The sequence below is a fragment of the Engraulis encrasicolus genome, chromosome 10, assembly GCF_034702125.1.
Source record: "Engraulis encrasicolus isolate BLACKSEA-1 chromosome 10, IST_EnEncr_1.0, whole genome shotgun sequence".
Taxonomy (NCBI): Eukaryota; Metazoa; Chordata; class Actinopteri; order Clupeiformes; family Engraulidae; genus Engraulis; species Engraulis encrasicolus.
In genome coordinates this window covers 38,628,093-38,645,592 of record NC_085866.1, presented here as the reverse complement: position 1 = coordinate 38,645,592, position 17,500 = coordinate 38,628,093, and the positions used below count along the sequence as shown (strand labels likewise).

General features: G+C 43.5%; 1 protein-coding gene across 1 annotated transcript in view; it reads right to left on the bottom strand.

Moving 5' to 3' along the window:
* hck (HCK proto-oncogene, Src family tyrosine kinase) overlaps nucleotides 1–17,500 on the bottom strand; it is a 32,455-nt gene that overhangs the window by 9,454 nt on the left and 5,501 nt on the right. Inside the window, exons 2-9 of the mRNA XM_063208826.1 lie at nucleotides 16,519–16,656; nucleotides 13,999–14,038; nucleotides 11,846–11,942; nucleotides 11,496–11,591; nucleotides 9,855–9,958; nucleotides 8,467–8,616; nucleotides 7,162–7,314; nucleotides 664–846 (exon numbers count right to left, since the gene is read on the bottom strand). Coding sequence (XP_063064896.1) covers nucleotides 664–846; nucleotides 7,162–7,314; nucleotides 8,467–8,616; nucleotides 9,855–9,958; nucleotides 11,496–11,591; nucleotides 11,846–11,942; nucleotides 13,999–14,038; nucleotides 16,519–16,641 — 946 coding nt within the window. The 5' untranslated portion in view covers nucleotides 16,642–16,656. The remainder of the gene's footprint in view (nucleotides 1–663; nucleotides 847–7,161; nucleotides 7,315–8,466; nucleotides 8,617–9,854; nucleotides 9,959–11,495; nucleotides 11,592–11,845; nucleotides 11,943–13,998; nucleotides 14,039–16,518; nucleotides 16,657–17,500) is intronic.

The window sequence follows — 17,500 nt, the reverse complement described above, 5'->3', positions numbered from 1 at the left end:
GTAACCTCTGTGCACTGCAGTGCAGCATACACAGAAATATAAAAGATGGCCTGCATGTTTATACAGTCTATTTAACTTAGATTTCGTAACAAAATACTTTAATGGCTTTAATTTAAGGGCTTTGATTTGTTATCATAGATCACCCCTCCTTATAAATAAAATTTGAAATTTCGGGCTTCCCTCGGGCTCGGGCCTACACATCCAATAATTAGTCGGCCTCGGGCCGGGCCCGGCCCAATTCCCATGGGCCCATGTCGGTTCGGGCTTGGATTTTTTTACCCGTTCTTACCTCTGACACACACACACATACACACTCAAATATGCCTGCTGTCCTGTCAGTTGTCACTCAACATGTCCACTGTCCACATCTGTCGCACACACACTCACCACCATTCTTCCACACACACACACACACACACACGTGCACACACACACACACACACACACACACACACACACACACACACACACACACACACACACACACACACACCATTCTTACACACACACACACACACACACACACACACACACACACACACACACACACACACACACACACACACACACACACACACACACCATTCTTACACACACACACACACACACACACACACACACACACACACACACACACACACACACACACACACACACACTGACCTTTCTCCATGTACTCGGTGATGATGTAGATGGGCTCCTCCTTGGTGACGACGGCGTTCAGGCGCACCAGCTTGTCGTGCTGCAGCGTCTTCATCAGGTTGGCCTCCATCAGGAAGGCCTCCACCGACATGGTGCCAGGCTTCATGGTCTTCACCGCCACCTTGGTGTGCTTGTTATACGTGGCTGTGGTGGAGAAAGAGAGGAAGGGGAGGGAGACAGGGTGGGGGGTTGATGGGGACGGGTGATGGGGACGTCATTAGGATAAGGCTTTGCGAAAAAAGAGGTCTTGGTGTGTAAGGCCTCCACTGACATGCTTCCGGGCAGAGAGAGAGAGAGAGAGAGAGAGAGAGAGAGAGAGAGAGAGAGAGAGAGAGAGAGAGAGGTGGTACGTGGCTGGAAGAGAGAGTTTTAAAAATGAGGTCCAAATTAATTGTTGCGGTAGGAGAGGAGAGGCAGGACATTAGAGTATTTCCAGAGCAAAGTCTTGATCAACGTATTCTATATGTCTGCATGGCAGAGGGAGAGACACATGTCAGTCATCAGGATGTTGAGGTTTAGAGAGAGCTATCTGGTCTGGATGTGCCTGTTGGCTGACAGAGATTTAGTGTGTGAAGACCTGATGTGCTTGTTGTACATGGCTGTATGATAGAGAGATAGAAAGCCTCAGGGTGTTGAGGTTTACGTAGAGAGAATAGTTTTTATTACTTTCTGCGATATGATCATGTACGAACAGAAAACTAATTTGCTTTGTGTGAATACCGAACGTTGCTCCAATGTACTGAATAGTGACTTGGGGAAGGTAGGCTAAAGGTTAAAATAATGAATGTCCTCACAGGGGATGACAACACTTTTCAAGGATTGGACATCCTTAGACTACTTTTCTCGGCCCTGCCGTGGCCAACCGGTAGGGCACTCGCCTGCCATGCGGCTGACCCAGGTTCGATTCCCGGCCCGGGTCCTTTGCCAACCCCTCCCCATCTCTCTCCCAATTCTCTTCCTGTCCACCTCTCACACTGTCCTGTCAAATAAAGTCGAAAAAGACGCCCAAAAAATTCTCCTCAAGTATGGGACTGAATTAGATCATCTGACGGGCCGGAGCAGGCCCGTGGAGCGCATGTTCAACATCCTGCCAAAGTGGGTGTGGAGGTTTACTACTGTATAATGCATTCTTGGACTGCAAGGCTATGTAGAAGTAGAAGACGTGTTTGGGAAATCACTTACTCTTGCTGGAGTGGGTATGCTTCTATGTGTATCTGCCTATCGGTTTAAGTCACAGATATAGTTACATCTTTTGCCTGCGGCTGTATTAGAGATAGGACAAGCTGCCAGGGTGTGGAGGTGTCGGCCAAGGCGCAATAAGTGAACAGACAGTGGGATGTATTGACTGAGGTGGACAAACTGGATTGAGAAGCTGAAAGTCCTGGCACATACTTCTTCTGCCAGTGAGCGCAGGTGAGCTGGTTCTGTCAAGTGCCCGAGACAAATATGTGGTAGGAATGCTGTATTCTAAGCTAGGCATACCCAGCAGCCTTTGTGAGCTGGAAATGCACCTTCCCTTCCTCATACATTAGGCAAAGAATGCGGTCACAGGTTTAGGGTAGAAAGAATCGATGAGCCTTTAGATAAAGGCTGTGTTATACATATACATTGTGTTTTTTTTACTATTATTTCGAAGCCAAAATTCAGACTGCCGCTCCATAATAATTGAGCTGCAAAACAAGATACGTAAAGTGTACTGTATTCACTCACTACACATTTTGTCTTCATTAAAACCGTAATGAACTCTTTTCAAAATTAATTAATCTGACTGTTTTACAGCAGAGCATATGTCTGTTTTTGTTTCATACATTGTTTTCCCTTGCAGTACAATTTGCAATATTGTTGCTTCTTTTTGCAATCAAATTTTGACTGATGTTGACATAACCATACTCCCCGGTATAAACGTCATTGTGCGCCATTTGTTTATGCACAGAAAAGGCATGGAATAATCATTTAGTGGCCACCTGCATGCCCTTTGTGCAGAATACCAGGGAAGCCAATAATGTCTGTGTATCTGTTTGTGCGGCTGATGCGCAAATAAAACCACAACCCAGTTGAGCAGGAAGGATCGGGCCTAAATTTAGACTCTTTGCTGAGGCTCCCCTACCAGCTGGGTGAGTGAGCGGAACTGACAAGACACACAGAACACACTTACCGATGAAAACACAAACAAAGAGTATGTGGATAGTACTGGTATAGATCCCAGGAAAACCTCATTCAAATCACAATGACACTGGAGACATTTTGACCATCCAGAAAGATTTACTCCAAAAGGGTGTCGCGCCTTTATGTTTGTAGCCGGGAGGGTGCGTTGGTTCCACAAAGTAATCCAATGAAGCAGCAAGGAGGAACTCGCACACCACTGATGCATAAATTATTTTAATGCATAAGGAAAAAATAAAGAAAGTGCTACCCAGTGAAGTGCAAAACGTTTTCGGTCCTTCAGACCATCATCAGTGCCAAACATTTCAAATAAAAGACACGCTCAGATAAAGCCTAGGTAGGTACATGTAGGCGGAAGGTAACTTGTCCATACAACCTAACCTGAAGAACGGACCATCCAGAAAGAGGCGTAATGTTGAGAAAGGGTAGCCTAGAAATCTAGACACCCCTAGCGACCGCAAATTGAATTTGCTCCAGGGGGCAGTCTAGCGGACTCCAGTCGTTTTGCGAGGCTGAAAGTTATCCGATGACAGGGCCAATCAAATCGCGAGGGGGGCCGGGCTACCTAGTAAACAGGAAACTTTCTAAGAAGAAGCATGGTGTCCGTCCGTGCTACGTACAGCACGAAAGTGTTTACTTAATTTAAAAAGCCTGGATGATAATACATTTCGTGGCTGACATGGATTGATGTAATAATACCACAGATTTTGTAAGAGGCTATAAGGGCTGTGATAATACACCATGAACTTATCGGACACAAATAGATCTCAACACATTACCATTTGATCATTCGATGTTTTAAACTAGCTCGGTAAGCTAAGTTGAGCATTTTACAGAACCAGATAGTCACACGCTATTATCAGACCACTACTGTAGGTGTAGAATGAAATTGCGGCCCCAATTTCTAATAAGACACATGCCATTAAAAACGAGACATTTGGGAGCTTTGAAAGTCTTTGAGTAGCTTACTAAATAGATGGGATCGATAGTCTGGCTAGTGGGAGCGAGCTGACCGGGGAGCGTCCTGCGTTGGGAGCGACAATCAGGGAAAGTTATGGGTATACAGCTAGCTAGCTAACACCGAACATGCCATGTTGACAACAATCATAACTAGACTGCCTGTGCAGTCGCCTTCGACTGCTTAAGGTATATCCCCGAAACGCGACGCTTCCAGTCCCCCATCATTCCTACCACTCCCGTCCACCATTTCGTAAACGTATATGATACATACAGACGTGACATGACGTGCATAGGCTTAAAACCAAACGACTATTGTGAAAATGAAGCAAAAAATGGGGCAAATGGTAATACTACATAGGTACAGTGTAATAACCAGTGTAACAATATTTAATACAATGTAATACCAGTGTAACACCGCCATTTGTTTTACTTACATCATGTGTTTGTGCGTAAGTGGTATTACATGGTATTGCATATTGTTACACTGGTATTACACTATATTACATGGTATTGCATACTGTTACACTTGTTATTACACTGTACCTGATATTGCATATTGTTACACTGGTATTACACTAGTAGGCCTATTATATGGTATTAAATATTGTTACACTGGTTATTACACTGTACCTAGTATGGTAGATTCACTGAAATGGTGAACCATTAAAATATGGTGTTACCGAGAAAATCAATTCACCCAGTCAGAAGTTATGGGTGAAATGAAAATTCCGCCATTTTGAAAGTGTTGTCTTCCAAACCCGAATCAGTTCATGAACCTACCCTAGAGCATTCACACACAAAATCTGTGACAAATCCATCCACCCGGTCAGTAGCTATGGACCAAACAATAATTTGGCCATCTTGAATTCAGCCATCTTGAAAGTGTTGACCTCCAAACTCGAATCAGTTCATGAACCTACCCTAGAGCATTCACACACCAAATCTGGGACAAATCCATCCACCCGGTCAGAAGTTATGGACCAAACAAAAAATCGACCATCTTGAATTCGGCCATCTCGAAAGTGTTGACCTCCAAACTCGAAGCAGTTCATGAACCTACCCTAGAGCATTCACACACCAAATCTGGGACAAATCCATCCACCCAGTCAGAAGGTATGGACCAAACAAAAATTCGGCCATCTTGAATTCAGCCATCTTGAAAGTGTCGACCTCCCAACTCGAAGCAGTTCATGAACCTACCCTAGAGCATTCACACACCAAATCTGGGACAAATCCATCCACCCGGTCAGACGTTATGGACCAAACAAAAATTCGGCCATCTTGAATTCAGCCATCTTGAAAGTGTTGACCTCCAAACTCGAATCAGTTCATGAACCTGCCCTAGAGCATTCACCCAAAAAATCTGGGACAAATCCAAAAATCCGTTCAAAAGTTATCGCGTTAACACGAAAGACCTTACGCGGCGGCGGACGCGGCGGCGGCGGACGCGGCGGACGCGGCGGACGCGGCGGCGGCGCACGCAAAACCATTACATCCCCGACGCTCCGCGTTTCGGGGATATAAATATAACCATTTAACAAGCCCCAAATTGCTCAACATTTCGCTGATTGATAAAAGAGGGCCATGTGGTTGAAAATGAGGCATTTTTGAACTGCATAAGTGAAAACACGATTTATTAGGAAACTTGTTTGTGGCTGTGGTCATCACACGCTTTCACTGCTACGACGGCTGGAAGTTGCCGCTTCACCTACAAAGAGGCCCTCGCTAGTGGCTAGCTAACCTGTCGTCAATATATGCCTGCCCCAAATTCTAATAAGATCCATGTCATTAAAAACGAGACATTTGGGAGCTTTGAAAGTCTGTAAGTCGCTTACTAAATAGATGGGAATGACACCTAGTCTACTGAGCTAGTGGCTAGCCATGTATTAGTTATGGGTATACAACTAGCTAGCTAACACCGAACATGCCATGTTGACAACAATCATAAATATAACCATTTAACAAGCCCCACATTGCTCGACATTTCGCTGATTGATCACGGAGGGCCATGTGGTTGAAAACGATGCATTTTTGAACTGTATAAGTGAAAACACGATTTATTAGGAAACTTGTTTGTGGCTGTGGTCATCACACGAATTCACTGCTACGACGGCTCGAAGTTGCCGCTGCACCTTCAAAGGGGCGTGTCGCGTGTACGTTGTGAAAGACAGCTGTGACGTTACACAGAAGTGTGTGGGGATTGGTTGTTCCACCATCCTATTGCGTGACGTTGAGTGCTGAAGCAACCGTTTATCCCGCCCACACTGCCGCCCAGCCCTCCTAGACCCTGGTACAGCTTTTTGCTGTACGGGTCTGGCTGCACTAGGCTAGAGAAAGGGGGTTAAACTCTGACGACAAAGCCCCTGCTATTAGATGCTGTTATCAAAATGGCAACGACCAAGTCATAATGTACAGTATTACTTCAAATTCTATATAAAGTTGTAGGAGTGTAGTGCTACGTATGGTAGGTCTGAGCACCATTGTTTCGTTTGGCTGAACAAACCACACTCTGTTGATGTATTATTGCAATTCGCACACATTCTAGCGAGGAGACACTGGCCCAAAAATGTTTTAGCACCCCTGCTGGAGTCTATGCAGTCACTGCATAGACTCCAGCAGGGGTGCTAAAACATTTTTGTCCCAACAGTATGCTATGTACTGCTATGGTCTTGCTATTACTCCTACTATATACAATATGCAGAGTCTACATTGGAGACAGTAAGATAAACAAAATTGTGGTGATCGTTAGGTATCTATCATTCAGTGAGGAATGAAAATAAAATCAAGTAACAAATAACAAGTATGGTAGATTATTCATATCAGTTTACCAGTACATGTTATACATGTTAAACAGTGTTATCTAACAAACATGCTTCATTTTTCTTTGCTTTTTATTATTTAGACAGAATAGTGACAGAGAGGGAGAGAGAGAGAGAGAGAGAGAGAGAGAGAGAGAGAGAGAGAGAGAGAGAGAGAGAGAGAGAGAGAGAGAGAGAGAGAAAACAAGTGAGGAGATAGAGAGCAAACAAGTGAGGAGAGAGAGATGGGGAAGTAGAGAGATATGGGGAAGGATCAGGAAATGACCTTGGTCCGGAATCGAGCCCAGGTTCCCAGCGTAATGGCATGGTGCCTCAGCTGACTGGCCCGCGGCACCCCCATACTAATTAACATGCGTAGCCCCATAATGCACACTGTTCCACCAGTGGAACGCCGTTATAGACATTGAAAGGTTTATTGTACTACACAACCATGACACAACAACAGGGCTTTTTAGCAATGCACTACACTTGGCCAATGCCATTCTGCTAACAGCAAATGTACAATGCCGTGACTTACCCATCCAGACCTCTCCGAACTGGCCTGCTCCCAGCCTCCTGTCCAGCTTGAGGGACTCCCTGGGGATCTCCCAGGCATCCTTCTCCCACGGCTTCTGGGGCTTAGGGCTGATGCAGGGGTTGGTCAGGGACTGGCACAGGCCATCAGATTGGTCTGTAACACACACACACACACACACACACACACACACACACACACACACACACACACACACACACACACACACACACACACACACACACACACACACACACACACACTTAATATTTGTGCGCATTAACTTTCAATGGATGCTCTGAATTCAGCAAATGTTCACGGTCACATAGCATAGACTAGCATAGCAAAGGCATTATCCTCTGGGGTGAAATGCATTGAAGGTCAATTTTTGAATGACAAGGAGTATATAAGATGAGCTGACATCAAAATCATGTCAATATGGTGTGCTATGAGAAAGGTTGTAGCCGAAATGTGTTATACATGAATGGGCCTCGGGCATCTCATTATGCAAATGCAAAATAATGTTTTCCATTTCCTCTTAAGTCCTGCATACTTGGATAATTGGGCAGGTATTATGTTGAGGATGGCAGAAAATAAACCTATGACCAAATACACGTTTAGCAAGTCGAACTATCTCAGATGAATGCGTTGCATAGGTGTGGTTATCGGTATGGCGGTATTGGGTATCTTGTAAACTGCTGTTTTAACTACTTAGTCTGATGCATTAGCCAGTTTCTTTCACTTCATGAAAAGTCTGTTACGATAGGGGTCTACTGACTGACTACTAAGATAGCATATTGAGTGTGGGGGCGTTGTACCAAGGGGCGTGACCTTGTTATAGTGCAGGGAGCTTGTTGGTTTCGCAACATGTTCTACTAGAATGCATTTGCTACACGTTAGGCTTGTACTTTTTCCATTTGTTTGCTACACGTTAAGCTTGTACTTGTTTGATTCAAACAGTCACTGCTGTTTGATCATGACGTATTCAATTACCACAAACAGGCCCAGCTAGACAACATCTCTAGCTGCAGTATCTGACCTAGTTGCTATATTGCCTGCAAGTTGTTTATGAAGCGTGGCCTTTTAATAAAGTTAGAGTATGCAAATACATGAATGGGCATGGATATAAGGGTGTGCACAAAATGTACAAGCATGTGTGTGTGTGTGTGTGGGTTGTTGTTGTTGTTGTTGGTGGTGGTGGTGGTGGTGATGGTGTTGGTGTGTGTGTGCGTGCGTGTGTGCATGCGTGTGTGTTCAGTACATGTGTACAGTATACTGTCTGTCTGTGTGTCTTGATGTTTAACTCACTCTTATAGTGGCCGACCAGCTCTTGCAAGGTGCAGAAGGTGATGCGGGGGGAGATGTAGAAGCCTCCGTTGTCCAAGGTGCGGATCTTGTAATGCTTGACCGTGTCCGCCGAGTGGGCATCGCTGTCCCTCACCGACAGAGAGTAGCTGCCTGCAGAGGGTAGTGGGACATGCAGGCACAGTTGAAGTACAGTATGTCAGCACATCCTCCACATGCACACAGCCAAGCACACAGGATCACACGCGCACACACACACACACACACACACACACACACACACACACACACACACACACACACACACACACACACACACACACACACACACACACACACACACACACACACACACAAACACAGAGAAATGCAGGGTTCCGCAGTGCTCAGGATAGGACTAGAGAGCATGCACTACATTGAATCTGACATAACTTCAGCTGCTAAATAAGCTTGACCACAGTGTATTCCCATTTATAGTACAGAGACCACAGACACACAACAGACTGAAATTGTCATAAGACCACAATGTGAGAATTCCGCTCACTTGATTTACCATAATGTCAAATCAATAAATAGCAAAGGACAGAGCAGAAAACTAGAGTCTTATTTACCCAACCCATTTCAATGATTCAATAAACTTCATCACACATTGTTACTTGAATGGATAGAATGTTCACAAATTACAAATTAAGTTAAAAGTAAGTCTATGCAAATCAATGGCTGTACCATCTAAGCAAACTCTGTTAAATCATTTACATGAATAAACATGTGTGTAAGATGACAACTCGTTCTGTGCCAGCACTTATCAAAATTAGCTAATCTTCACAGACTGCCATTTGTGTAAAGACGCACTGCTCTTCCAAATTGTGTAGACACACAACATAATTTGTTCTTTGGAAAACAAAACGTTTTCTCTTGCTTTCATTTTTTTTTCATTCCACACGCTTCAACTACCGGTCACAGCATACATTTGTGTGTCTTCCACATTTTGAGTCTCTTATATATTGTGCACAAACATATCTCCCCACACCCAATTATTGCATATTTGGCAGCTTAGCTCGTGAACTTCCAGGGACCGCACTCTTGTTTTCCTTATGTTGTGTGCATTGATTCTAAACACCACTGAATTGGTCAGTCAGTCCATTGGAAAATGTTTTACTTTTTGGAGGGCTAGCACACAACCCCCAGGTCTGGGGTGCATTTCTCGAAACCAAAGTTGCTAACTACGTTAAGCTACTTTGTCGTTTGCAATGCAATTTCCCGTTGGTAACTGCTAACAACTACGCTTTCCAGAAACGCACCCCTGATGTACTTATGTGCACTCATTTCTTTCCTTGAACTTGATGTTAACAACATGACTGCTGGTTTCGCTGATGGTTTCTCTTCCTTACCTTTAGTGGTCTCACTGTCCCTGATCATGAAGGAGCCGACTTTGTTGCCTGAGGCCAGAAGCTGCCTCTCTGCATCCTTCCTGCTCACTCCCTTGAAGAACCACCTGCAGGCCAGAGCAGTAATGTCATTTTACGTAATGCCATGCCATTTTAAAGGTACACTGTGCATCAAATGGTCAAAAAAGGTACTGCAACTATGCTGCTCATTGAAACGGGGTTGCCTATTGCCAAATTTGATCTTTTCATGAATGTTTACAAAGTAATAGACTAATATTTTCTAGTATGGTCCAAGTACAGTCATTTTTGCAACTAAAAATGGCTATTTCTGGAAATTCAAAATGGTGGACCATGGAGAAGATCCCCTTTTCATGTATGAAAAGTGTGTTTTTTTCTGGTCATAATGAATACTTTGAATTTGATGGTGGTGGTAAGTATTCATGCAAAAGGTAACTTTGGTGAATGGGTAGCATGAATTCTGGAAATAAACAACTAATCTTACACAGTGTACCTTTAAACACAGGTGCAGCTGCTGCCGGTGCAAAATAAAAGGAAGCGCCTCAACAGTCCTTAACGTCACACTTCTGCTTTTTCTAGTTTTAAAAGGTCTTTCTGTTTGGTAACTTTTTTCCCTTATCCATATTAAGTTTGCTCCACTTTGGGCAGGGTCACATGCAAATATGTGATGGCATCAAAGCATTGTTTTATTTCTGTCACAGGGCGTACACACAGTAAAAACACCAGTGTTGATTTAACTCTTTAAAGAGTCTGAAGTAATCAGATAACATTTGGTTGCACTCAAAAATAGTGTTATTTTTGCTCTTTGGTCAGTGTCACGTTTGAAATTACATTATTGAAGAGAGTTGAAATTAGAGTTGAAATTACACTGGCTCCCTAGTGAACTAGACATTTGACTCCACTGCAAGAGTAAGTTTACCCTCCACAGTGTTGAAAACACTGGATTACAGTGTTGAAAATATCTTGATTATATATAGCATATACATATATTATAGCTGATTTGAATACTGTATGTGATCATGAATATTTGCACATTGGTAAAACATTCAAGATGATTCAAGATGATACCACCAAGTATATAGCCCACCCCTATGACTGACTAGCACACATGGTTTATTTGTTGATCCTTGAAGGTTTAAGCAGGGGTGATAGTGAAAAAAGATGCTGAGCCTGAACTTTTTTCCCTGCTCTAACAACGATGACAAGATACTGCATAGTGACATAACGTAGACCTATTTTGACACATTATTCAAATATTTAATAGCCTATGTATGACCATTATTCAAGCCTGATAGTAGAAGAAAACCCTGAACCTGTAACAGTTTCTGAGAAAAGAATAACCTAATGGCTAATTATTATCAATGTTTTTATTTTTTGCCAACTCTGTCAAGCCTGAAATCAGGCATGGAGCCTGAATACTATCAGTCCTGGTTTAAGACAGAGTGAAGATGTCCACTCAGTTAAAACCAAAGACGATACACTTCATTCTCTTTCATATCATTCATGGTCCGGGTGGGATGTACAGTCGGGCCGTATCTGACCCCTGTGCCTTTACCTTGACACCTCTGCTATATACTGTAAGTTCACTTAGAAATATTGACACTAGGTTATTTACTGTCTACTCACTCCTCTGTCTCCAGAGTGTCTTTGGCCACATAGTTGCTGGGGATGAAGCCCTCTTGGCCGCTGCTGATCAGTCGTGCTTTCCACCATGCGCCTGACCTGAACAAAATCAGTTCATAAACAGATTACTGAAGTAACTGTAAGTCATTTAGTGTATTAAGGTATGTCACCCAAAGTTACAGTACACTTTTTCATAAACCGTCCTTGGTCATATTTCTTTCTTTTTTAAAAAAAATCAATGTAGCACCCTGCTACTCATAGGAAAGGTTCAACTGTACAACTGTAGTTGTAACACATCAAGCAATATGTTACACCTGGTCCACGTCTTCTACTGAAGTAGATTGCCAACTCACTCCTCAAGGATCTTGAGCTTGTCTCCCTTCTTGAAGCCCAGGTCTCCTTCATAGATGGCCTCGTAGTCGTACAGTGAAATGGCGATGTTCTCTGGACCTGAGGGAAACATATTATATGAGTTACTTCTCAGAAACTTTTGCATGTGCACAATACAATGTATTAGACCGTTAATTTTAATCTCAAGGTCTTTTTCACGTTTCCATTTTTTGATTGTAAGAACTTGTGGTTGTAGCTACTGTTTGCACCTCAGTGTGTGTATTTAGAACAACATAAATGTCTGTTTTTTTGTTTTGAATAATATGTGAATCATTACTAGAAATGTTCTACCACTTCCCTCATACTCATCATCAGGTAGGCTACCACAGTACTGTAAAGATGACATTTTAAGGAGAAACTCTAGCATAACACTACAATTCTGAAGGTCTTAAAAAGTTTCTTCCGTGTTTGAAGAACTATATGTGTTTTCACACGATCTGCTGAAGAAGGCAACTAGAAAATAGCCACAGGAAACAGTTCAGTTTCACTTCAGCATTTGCGTCTTGCGTTCTAAACTGAACACTGTCACACAGCGCTTTCAGTTGACCTGCCTGTCTCCTCTGCCAGGTCAATGACAGGCTACATTTTTTGTCTATGAATGGCAATCATTTCATTTGTTCAATACACTACTACACAAATTCACTTACAAAGTACACAGCATGTGTGACCCCTACACTCTATCCTTCTTCATATTCCTCTATGTGAAGCCAACAGTGAAGCACTGAAACTGCAATTTGATCCCAAACCACTTAGGCTACAAGCTAACAAGCTAGCTACAATACGCATGAAATATTTTTAAGAATAACTGACAGACCACTGACTGGAATATCATGCTTGTTTGAAGAACTCTAAGTTGTGTGTTTTGTTTAAAAAAATGGGTTTGCATTCCCCTACTCAGCAGAGTAACCGAAAGCACTTGAATACCTCACATTCAATCTTCATAACAAATGCATGGGCTAGATTAGTCATTGGGTCATTACTTTTATAGGCAACATATGAAACACACATCTGTCATTTGTACACGTCACAAAAAAATATGTAAAAGGACAAGAAAAATTGTTGCGCACACAAACCTACAAAACCTCCTGCTAGCTACAAACTTAAGGTTAGAAGATAATTGCTATGGGCCCTGCCGAGACCAAACGGTAGGGCACTCATTTGTCCTTTGCCAGCCCTTCCCCGTCTTTCTCTCCCCACTCGCTTCCTGTCACCACCTTCACTGTCCTATCATAAATAAAGTAAAAAAGACCAAAAAAAAAGAAAAGATAATTGCTATGAATTTGCCATGCTGAACCTGAGTTGAATTCACAGTCTGCCTCTGCAGTATTAGGTCTGTGGTTTATTCGTCAACAAAACCTTTTGCGTTAATCTTATGCCGTAGACTGGAGTGAATAGTACTGAATGAGAGCTGAGGAATGCATTGCATTGCCATGAGCCCTGAGCATTTACATAAGAAGCGTGAATCTGATGAGTTTTGGTTTGGTTGGGGAGGGTCAAGGCCTGTCAAGCCTCAACAGCTGGGCTGTTACTTAAGGCTCAGGGCTGCTGGGATGATGCTGACTGAGGAAGCTCAGCAGACTGGCCAGTGATGGGATTAAGCCTGTGCAGACGTCACACACACATTCACACGCGCGCACGCACGCACGCACACACACACACACAAACACACACACACGCAAACACACACACACACACGCACACACACGCACGAACACGCACACACGCACGCGCACACGCACACACAGACAGATACAAACACACACACACACACACACTGACTGGCTGGGAGGTCAGGTGTTCGAGCCCCAAGAGATGAACTAGTGCAGATGTTACACACTCAGTTACACATATACACATACACATAGACACAGACACCCTGTGGCCATGATTACCGAGGAGCCATGTTTATAGATAAGAAATCTGGATTGCACTCCTTTTAGATTTTACATCTTAGGAAGGCATTGTAGGCCAAAAGACATGGGCATTTTTGTGTCCAAATAAATAAAAAAAAAACCCTGAAATATTGAGCATCCCTACAGTGAGTCCCCACACCGATGAGCACCAAGAACACCCTAAAGCATTCCAAAAACAATGACTTTTGTAAGCATTGACTCACCATCCCCGCTGGAAGAGGGCATACTGGAGTTGGTTCTGTTCTGTAAAACATTCAGGGAAGAAAAGAAGGCATTACATGGGGCTTAATGTAAATCACCCACACACAAAAGATTACATGGGAGCTGGCATCATTGAGAAGATGCTATGGGACCATTGGGAACAATTAAAAGAATATGCATTCACAATTGTTTTTTTTTTTTTTGCTGTTGTTGTTTTTATTTATCCATGTCTCCTAACGTTCCGTTCTAATGGCAGTGGTGCACATATAAAAAGTATGTGCTGGGTTGGCTATTTTTATCAATTGTGAATGAAAGCTAAGCATTCCTCAAATTATTGATGGCTTTACAGAGCGCAAGGCCCAACGTCTGTCACTGAAATAAGAGAGAACACATTTTCCTATCATTGAAATAGCAAAGGGTGAGATGAACAGGCTATGCATGCGTGCGTGCGCGGGCGGCGAGACAGGGGGCCCAATCGGGATGTCTTGCCCCTGGGCCTTCTATGCCGTTGCTCTGCCACTGGCTGGACAAGGATATAGAATAAAGGATATAAAATAAAGTGCAGTGATATAAAGGGTTTTAAACTCTAATGTGTTGACTTAGAGACAAATGCTTTGGATTCAGTTTCAATGGAGTTAATGGAGCCTTAAAATGATTACCCAGAGATGAACCTGACCTGACCAAGTCGTAGTGCATTACTAAAGGTCTTGTGTTATGTCATATAGTAATGTAGTACTTTGGTAGTTAACTTTCAATGTCTATCACAGCGCTCCACTGGTGCAGCAGCTTACATTATGGGGCTACAGCCCTCGCTATTTTTCTTTTGTCAATAAAACAAAATGTAATGTCCACACACTTGCTCCCATTTGATTCCAAAAGTGTTACATAATTTCTCAAGCCTGCACGGTAGTGGTGTCAACAATGATCGATCCGGCGATCCAATCCAATGCGGGGCATGGACGATCCAGAATCGATCCGGCAATTTGTTGAAGTTTCAATTACTTCCGTGGATATTTCGGGAGCAAATGAATGTTAAATTAAATAAAAGCACTTCAAAACATTGCAAGACTGATACAGACTGATACAGAAAACAGCTAATAAATTGTTGCTCAGTATCTGACTACTTGTATTGCCTCATCATGACTGATTAAACATTTGCTTTGCTTTCAGTAGAAATGTAAAGCATTGCAATGCATTGTACAATTGAATTGGATCGGATCGGATCGGATCAGATCGGATCGCATAGAATCGAATCGAATCGAATCGCTACTTCCTGAATCGTGATCGAATCGGATCGTGACACACCACTACTGCACGGACGTTCCACTTAATTTCATAGGAGTTAGCATGTCCCATAGAGATCTAGCCCTTCCCCTCTTAGTTTTAGCATTCGAGATCGGCGCAGATGTGCCTGTGGCCACCTCACACAGCACAGGAAGTCAGGCCTTACACCTCCGATGACTAATGATGGCCATTATGCAAAGGCTGACTTACAGTTTGTCAGACATCTTGCCAAAAAGGAAGTGCCATGCCTACCTGGTCTTTACGGCAGGCTAGTTAATCTTTGTCTATGTTTCGTGTGTGTATTGCGTGGCAGGGTGTAAGGTTGTGAGCGTGTGTGTGTGTGTGTGTGTGTGTGTGTGTGTGTGTGTGTGTGTGTGTGTGTCTGTGTGTGTGCGTGTGCGTGTGCGTGTGCGTGTGTGTGTGTGTGTGTGTGTGTGTGTGTGTGTGTGTGTGTGTGTGTGTGTGTGTCCATCTTTACATGAAAAATGAAAATAACATGACAAAGTTATGATGACAATGGAAATGGCCGATGTTGAACGAGAGTGGACTTTTACGGCTCACAGAATGAGGAAATCATTGCAGTTGGTCAGAATGAGGGAATTTCAAGGGTTCCCTTTAAACTTTAACGCTGCCTGTCATCAGTTTTTGCTCACACGACACAGAAAAACCCCTCAAGTGTGCATCTTGTGGCTGACAAAACCCAAGGCCACACTTCCTCAGCTGCTAAGATGCTGTCTGCTACACACAGTATTATCTCAGGAGCGGGAGCAAGTAGACTCCATTGAAGGTAGAATATATTGCAGGAATGTAAGAGTTGTGTAGAATGCGTGGCCACCTCAAGGACTCTCAGGTCCATTCACAGCTTAACATGTCATGTGAAACATCACATAGAATTTAGAGTAACACTCTTCTATAACATAGAGAATAGTATAGAATATAGAGTACAGAAACTGAACATATAGTATTTGGTTCTTCTCTCTAATTCCTGTTCCCTGATTGTTATCCTGTAGCCTGTAAAATATGAACCATTGATTTGAATTGAATCATATTGAATTGAAACATGGAGCATTCTTGAGTATCGAAAATAATCGAATCGTTGGCCTCGAAAATAATCTAAATGAAGGCTCCGATTTACTCCCCTAATAACACCAAGGTGAAGACCTAAAGCTCTGGTGATGTGGGCGTCTGCCAACACTGGGACACTAGCGCTCCTTTTCCTCTCCCCCTTCTCTACTTACTGCTTTGGTGCCGGCTGTGGGGTCTTTGACATAGTGTGTCGGCTGTGTACGGCTGGAGGAGTCATCGCTGCCCAGGGCCTTGCCCCCGGCATCCGCCTCCTTCTTGGAGCCCACACAGCCCATGACCAGAGCTGAGGCCTGTGGAGGAATGGAGCAGAAGAGATCATTAGAGCTTATTACTGTAACATACACACCCTGGCCATTTCTCAATGCTCTACTGTGCGCCCTTCGAAATGTGTCAGCCTAATTAGTCATGCCCTGTGATTGGATACTCTGCAGAGTTCACTTAAGAGTATCCAATCACTGGGCGTGACTAATTAGGCTGACACACTTCGAAGGGCGCACACTAGGACATTGAGAAATGGGCACTGTGATGACGCGGCTTATGGGCTCGTCACCACCACATCCAGGCAAGCGCTTTCAAACTTTATTGGCGCCGAAGCGCTTTCCCTTCTCTCACATCTCCTGTATTTGCGACTGAAACGCTGCACATTGGACACTAATTTATGTGTTGAGACAATGTTATAAACATCTAGCGATGTGTAGTTTTAGCGTTTGTTGCAATTATATGGGTGCATTCATTTTGATAGCGGCACAACGAACACGGCAAACATTTCCACACATTCACACACGCCCTACACCTCGCGCAGCGACACCAAACATTTCAGTATGTTTCAGTATGTTTCCGTATGTTCCTTAACAAAATATGTCATATTTCATGTGACTCTGCATACCATTATGCCAGGGGCCGGATAAAACAGCCTCAGGGGCCATAAACGGCCCTCGAGACTTAAGTACTCTGCCCCTGGGTTAAAAGGTCCGACTTCTCATTTGCTGGAGGAGGTCGGTAGGTGAAGGTTACCTGTGAGCATTGTCTTGCTATGCCAAAGCATTTTTCTCAGATGATTTTTCTCTCTTTCAAGACCCCTACACACACACACACACACATACACACACACACACACACACACACACACACACA